This window comes from Nematolebias whitei, chromosome 2 (assembly GCF_014905685.2).
Source record: "Nematolebias whitei isolate Nwh7 chromosome 2, NemWhi1, whole genome shotgun sequence".
Classification (NCBI taxonomy): Eukaryota; Metazoa; Chordata; class Actinopteri; order Cyprinodontiformes; family Rivulidae; genus Nematolebias; species Nematolebias whitei.
Genome location: NC_056499.1, coordinates 46,236,485 through 46,243,715, shown reverse-complemented (window position 1 = coordinate 46,243,715; position 7,231 = coordinate 46,236,485). Strand labels below are relative to the sequence as shown.

Below are 7,231 nucleotides of genomic sequence, written 5' to 3'. Positions count from 1 at the left end.
AGAACAACTGTGTCAACTCTTGAAACTGTGCCTGCAGTCAACCTACTTCACATATGGGGAGCAATATTATAGGCAGAAACATGGGTGTGCTATGGGGTCTCCAGTTTCTCCTATTGTTGCCAACCTGTACATGGAGGAGGTAGAAAAGAGAGCCTTGATGTCCTTTTCAGGGACACCACCAAGTCATTGATTCAGGTATGTTGACGACACCTGGGTTAAAATTAAATCTCAGGAAGTCCAACATTTTACTGATCACATCAACTCTGTGGATAAATACATCAAGTTCACACGAGAAGATGTAAAAAATGGCAAGTTGGCTTTCTTGGACTGTGAGGTCTCAGTCTCTGATAGAGGACATTTGCAAACCGAGGTGTACCACAAACCCACCCACACAGACCAGTATTTGCAGTTTGACTCCCATCACCCTTTGGAGCACAAGTTAGGAGTCATCAGGACTCTGTACCACAGAGCAGACAGCGTCCCCACTAGCTCGGGAACCAGGCAGAAGGAGAAATCCCACACAAGACAGGCTCTAGAGCAATGTGGATATCCTAACTGGGCCTTCCTGAAAGCAGAGAAGAAACCCAAACAGGACTCCAGTCAGCCATCAGGTGAAAAGGAGGAACCCAGACCCAGACCAGTGGTCATTCCGTATGTTGAGGGAGTATCAGAGAAACTGAGACGTTTATTTTCCAAACATAACGTCCCAGTGGCTTTTAAACCCCAAAATACATTACGGCAAAGACTGGTTCATCCCAAAGATCCAGTCGCCCGGCACAAACAGAGTAATATTGTGTATGTTGTTCAGTGTCAGGAGGGTGATCAGTCTTACATCAGGGAAACTAAACAGCCACTGGCCAAAAGGATGGCCCAGCACAGAAGATCAACATCATCAGGCCAGGACTCTGCGGTCTACACTCATCTCCAGGCCAGCGGTCACTCTTTCAGGGATGAAGATGTTCACATCCTGGACAGAGAGGAACGATGGTTTGAGAGAGGAGTAAAGGAGGCCATCTTTGTGAAAATAAATCGTCCATCATTAAACAGGGGCGGAGGCCTCCGGGTTCAACTGTCCCCCTCTTACAATGCTGTGATTGCTAGTATCACTCAGCCCCCTGTGAACAGTAAACAGCCATCAGTGTGCTAATGATCCATTGTTAGGCTGATGGTCCTTCTTGAGCATGTGAGCAGCTGGTTTTGGTTGTCAGCAGCAAAACTGGTTGATCCACTCTGAGAAGGTGCTATTTAAGAGACTGAGCTGAATACAGCACCTCAGACTGAGGAAGTCTCTCGGATGAGAGACGAAACGTTTCTAGATTTTTTTGCTTTGTTTTGTTTTTTGGTTGTTTTTTTGAATGTCCAGAGGACCAGATTGAACTTTTTTGGATTTTTCTACCTGGATTATTGAGCATGCATCAGGATATGTACCGTTTTGTCCTTCAGGAGGAGCAGAGGCTGAATAAAATCAGCATAGAGTCGAGACATCGTAAAGATCGTGAGTCTGAACTTCATTCAGCCTTGATTTTAAATCCATCAGTTTGTTTACTTTGACCCTTTTTGTTTACCTCTGTCCTCAGCGTACGTCGGGCTGAAGAAAGGCTACTTGTTTATGTACAACCTCGTCCAATTCCTGGGCTTCTCCTGGATCTTTGTCAACATGACCGTTCGGCTCTTTATTCTTGGTCAAGGTTGGTTCAGAAAAGGTTTCATCACTGAACTGTTAATACAAGTTGAATTTGGACGGCTGACATTTGCTGAAAGCAGGAAAATAAAAACAGCCGAAATGAGTAGAATAAGCTGAAATAGACTGAGAGGCTGAATGTATCTCAAATCTGAAATTTATACAAAAAAAAGATACTTAAATGAGCAGATGAAGGTAACATTAAGAAAAAAGTAGCTACAAAAGCTACAAAAAATCTGATTAGCAGAAAGGAGCATAAAAATTTGAAACTTTTCAAAAGAAGTCTCAAATAAAAAAAGAATTTAAAATGGTGACTTAAATGGTAGAGATGAGTTAAACTAGAGAAATTATAGTTCCTGCAGAAATGAGTGTGAATGCTTATTGCTGAAGAACTTGCTGAAAGTGGCTAAAAACCATGCTGAATTTTAGCTGTAAAGGAAAAACAAGCCTAAGTTAGCAGAAAGAACATGTATTTGCTGAATTAGCTTTAAATAAGCAGAAATGAGCACAAAAAGTGTAGCTAAAAAAGCTGAAATTAGCAACAGCAACAAAAAAAGCTGAAAAGACAGAAGAAGCTTAAATTATCAGAAGAGAGTGGAGAGAGCACATTCTTATTGCATTAGGCTGAAAAAAGTTGAAATGAGTGCAAAAAATGTGGAATTAGCTAAAAAAAAAAAAGGAAAGCTAAAATTAGGGTAAAACAGCAAAATCTTAACTGAAATAGCAGAAAAAGTTTAAACTTGCATAAATTGAAAGGAGCATAAGAAGCTGAAGTTAGCAGAAAGAAGTTAGAAGAAGCAAAAAAAGTTGTAGTTAGCAGAAAGAACCTTAAAGAAGCACAAAAGAGCTGAAAGTAGCTGAAAAAAGTTTAAATTTGCACAAGGAAGCTGAAAGATGCTGAAGCCGAACAAAATGTGGAAGGAGCAGTAAAAGGTTGTGAACAGATGTAAAGATGTGAAGGATGTAAAATGAGGAAAAAAGTGACAGAAAAGGCTAAATATTTCAAAAAACTAAAGTTGCACCAATCCCAAAAGTCACAGCAGGATTGTCCTGAAAGAGCCGAATGTTTTGAGTTATGATTTGACACAACACAAATTGTGGAACAAGATGGATGCTGAAAAACATACAGAAGAAAACTGGATCACAACATAAACATTCACAGTTTGAGCAGAAAGGAGCATAAAACGTTGAATTAGCAGAAGAAGCTGAAAAAGGCAGCACTAGGAGGAACATAAGCTGAAATGAGCAGTAAACCGTTTCAAATGGTTTGAAGGCTGTTTTGAAAAAGCTAAATATTAAAGTAATTCTTGCACACATACCCAAGTCAGCAGGAACGAGCTGAAGGTTTTGATACATGCACTGTTGAAACAGAACCACGTGTGCAACGAGTTGTTCTGACAAACACGCAGAAGACAGAAAGATCTGAACAGTGTGGGAGATTTACAAACATTCAGTCACAAATGGTTTTATGACTGCTTTAGCTGCTACTTTAGCTGCTGCTCTCCTTTAGTTCAGCTGGTATCAGTTTCATCTTAACTGAGCCAGAAGCTGGAACTGACCCTGAACTCGGTAACGCAGCATGTTTGACGGGACAAATGACGTTTTATGCAACAAAGTCCGTGCTACATTTTATGCAGTTTAATTGATTTCAAGCCTTTTTTAGTGGAGCACAAACACTGAAGGTAGATGAACCGTCATGGCGTCACGGAGCGGTAAAATAAAAACAAATTCTGTTTTTGTGTTTGAATAGAAACGTGAAGACGGCTAGTACACACAGCAGGGATTTGGTTTGCAAATGTTTGTGGCTGCAGACAGTAACTCGTGTTCTTGTTTGTGTGTGGACAGACTCGTTCTACGACACGTTCCACACCACCGCTGACATGATGTACTTCTGCCAGATGCTGGCCGTGCTCGAGGTCATTAACCCCCTGCTGGGTCTGGTCAAGACGGGCTTCTTTCCTGCACTGATACAGGTAATCACACAAGACGCTTCTTATCTGACCCTGACAACTCAGATCAAACCTCTTTTTTAAACATTTCCACCTTTCCTGAGACATCTTGCACCTCGAGTTAAAAGCCCAGGTGCAGCTGATGAGAAGCGAGCCCACGGTGTGATGGTCGTGTTTTGGTTTTTTTCTTTCTTTTCCTTAGATGGCCTCCCTTCTCCCCTTACAGCCATCCTCTCCACACCATTATTATGAAATATTTATTATAGTGACTATCTAGTGTAGGTTTTTTTTTTTTTTTTTTTTTTAATAGGATAGAAAGAAAGAAAAGACAAAGTAAGACTCCAAAATATAAGAAATATACACAAAGAGAGCACACGTCAAAACACCCGGCCACTGTTTGTTCACCTGCAAAGAACATGACAAAACACAGCAACAAAATACATATGTATAAAGAACTTAAAATATTCATGGCATGATGGTCATGTTTTGCTGTGGGTGTGGGGTTGTTCTGGTGTTTTGCACCAAACTTTTCTACTTTCTGTCTCTTCATCAGCTGTGGAGTTATTTCCACTTTCGTATCTTCATAAATTCACTTCGACTGTCTTCCCTGCTCCACTGGCAGGACCACCTGAACCTGCTGGTGGACCCCTGGGGCCGAGCGGTCTTCTAGTCCCTCCCTCAGCCTTTCCTTAACAAAACACATATTTTAAAGCATAAATAACATACCACTTTATTTATAAAGCATTTAAAACAGAAACAAGGCCAAAACCTGTCAGTTCTGTCAAATGATGTCAAAAGAATCAACATAAACCATTGAATTGATCAATAACCTCTATTGATCACGGTACATTTACGTCACAGTATGGTTTCAAGTAGGGCTGCAACTAACGATTATTTCAATAAACGATTAATCAGCCGATTATTATTTTTTTCAGATTAATCGATGAATCGAGAAAAAAAAAACGTTTGAATTTCCACCCCTTTATTCCAAAATTGAACATTTGACTGACATAGAAATTTGCACAAAAAACAGGTTGCTATTTGACTATTCTGTTAGTAAAATATTGAATAATAAAAAATAAGTTAGTCAAATAGCTTAAAAAATATATATGTACACAAAAATATATACAAATGTATCTTTATACCTGCACAATATGTAGCTACTTTGTAAAATGTGTCATTGAGGGAAGAGTGTAACCTGGATTAAAAGTGTGGATTATTGTAACCTGGATTAAAAGTGTGGATTATTGTAGTGTAGCCTTGGTCTTCAACCATCAACAGAGGCCTTGTGTCAGCGACGATCATTTAAGGATGTTTCAGTGAAGACAGCTGCTGCTGTGGTGTCCATGATGTCTGTCCATCATGCAGGATGTTGTTGTTTGTTGTTATTTTCTGGAATGAGAGAGTAAATATAAATATGTATTATAACATAATTTACAGCAACTCAAGAAATGCCTTGTTTCACTTACAGCGTTAGGTTCAGGCAAAAGTAGCTAAAAGAGCAATTAAACACACACACACACACATATATAATACTTAATTACACACATTTGAGTAGATGTAATAAATTACTTTAATTCCTGTTTAAATGCAATTCATCCTGCCATACCTGGATTGTCTTCAGACTTTGCCAGCAAATTAAAAGTTGAAGATTAATCATTAAATTATTATCTTTGTGTTAGATTTATTTATAAATCACATTTAAACACTGCTTGTACCAATTAAATTAAATAAAAAGTAACACACGTTCTCTATCACAGTCATTAATCAGCAAACAAACAAACAAACAAACAAACAGCTTCAGCTACAGACAGACTGACGTTACGTTTTCTCTCTTGAAACAGAACAAAGTGTTAAATTGTAGAGACTCACCTGCAACACATGAAGAGTTGTATCAGCTGCAGCTTCTTCCTCCTCCTCGTGACTCCGACATGTTTACGTTTCATCTCCGTGGTTCTCCCGTGTCGTCACTTTTCAAAGCTGCATGTTTCTCAGTTTTTATCTTTGTGAAGAGCTCCCACACTTTGGAGGACTTGGGTCAAACAGTTTTCTCTGCGTCGGTCATTTGTAAAATTTACTTATTTTCCTTTGAAAACAGCCTCTGCTCTGCTTCCTCCTGTGTTCGGAAGGTTGCTGGTTCAACAATCCGCACTGAAAACATCAAAATGTGGCTGTGAAAGGTGACGGACACACCTACACCTGCCCCCACCTTCATTTCAGCTCAGATCCCCCCTCCCCAAACGCTGTAGGCCCCTGGGCTTCAGCCTAGGTAAGCACATGCATTAAGGAGGCCCAGTCCACTGGTCATGTCATTCCCTGATCTGTTCTGGAAGCACGATCCGTAGTGTACTTCTGGGTCGCACGGATCGCTGTTCATGAATAAGAACTCTCTTAATTTACTTAAAGTACGTGCTCTATCTCCACCGATCTTCGTGTAGATAATTTACGCCACTCGTATTTCCGTGACAAATCATTGGTTAAGATGATATGCGGCGCATTAGACGTGACCCCCAGCCTGGGCTGACTGAGAAAACCCTGCAAGACACAGAATGAATTGTTTCCATGGTGAAACAGCGCCGCTCAGTGGTGAAGCTGCATATCATTTTAACTATAACGTAAATGTCAGTGATTTTAACGGAAACACGAGTGGTGTAAATTAGCAACATGAAAATTGGCGGAAAGAGAGCACATACTTTTCTAAGTAAATGAAGACAGTTCTTATTCATAAACAGAATTATACCAGTACATTTTCCTGAATTTAGCATATTCAACGGCGAATCCGTGCGACCCAGAATTATTCCTTTTAGCGCATGCACAAATGAGCTACACTATGGATCGTGCTTCCATAACAGATGGAGGAATGACAGGTCATTTAATACCGGGACACGTTTTCTAACCTCATCCTGTCTGAGTCCTTTTAACAGCGAGAGCTTCCTGTCACCTGACGAGGATCAAACAACGTGAGGAAACCTCTGCTGGGACAGATCTGTGCTTCATCAGAGTCACTTTTAATGTTCAGGCTGCTGTTTAATACAACACATTATTATTGTTTAGTGTATATCAGATCCTTTTACAGTTGTCCCTCGCTACTGCGCGGTTCATTAATTATAGAATTGCTCCATCGTGGTTTTTCAAAATAAGATTGGACATGACACACACTTGGCTGATTCATGGATGAGTATGGGTCAAATGATCGGCATGGAATTTTATTTAAAATAAATCATTTAGCACCTGCTGCACCTTTGTGCAGCCCTGACTGCAGGATAAACTTCCTGCTGCAGCTGATCAGCTGTTCAGCGTGCAGAGCAGAGAAGTGGGCGTGGCCCTAAAGTCAAAGTTGCGTGTTTAAAATGTTCTTATTGCAGATTGCTTCGTGTTTTCTCAGCAGCAGGTTTTACTCAGTCAGAAGTCGCTCCAGCATGTTGTAAAATTATAAAAGGTTTAGTGCTGGTGTCGTGAAGGACACGGCACTTCTTCTCATGTTGGAAGAAACTTGTTGTGAAGCTTCAAGAGTCGAGGAAGAAGCCGAGTTCCTTCAGCCTTCATGGAAACAGGCTCTGAGCTGTGCTTCTCCTCACGTTGTCTCACTGACTGGTCCTGC

At 40.4% G+C, this 7,231-nt stretch overlaps 1 protein-coding gene across 2 annotated transcripts in view; it reads left to right on the top strand.

Moving 5' to 3' along the window:
• LOC119430265 (very-long-chain (3R)-3-hydroxyacyl-CoA dehydratase) overlaps positions 1-7,231 on the top strand; it is a 27,157-nt gene that overhangs the window by 16,548 nt on the left and 3,378 nt on the right. For both annotated transcript variants that reach the window (XM_037697712.1, XM_037697711.1), the window contains exons 5-7: positions 1,444-1,495; positions 1,578-1,688; positions 3,527-3,654. In XM_037697712.1, the coding sequence (XP_037553640.1) occupies positions 1,444-1,495; positions 1,578-1,688; positions 3,527-3,654 (291 nt within the window). The remainder of the gene's footprint in view (positions 1-1,443; positions 1,496-1,577; positions 1,689-3,526; positions 3,655-7,231) is intronic.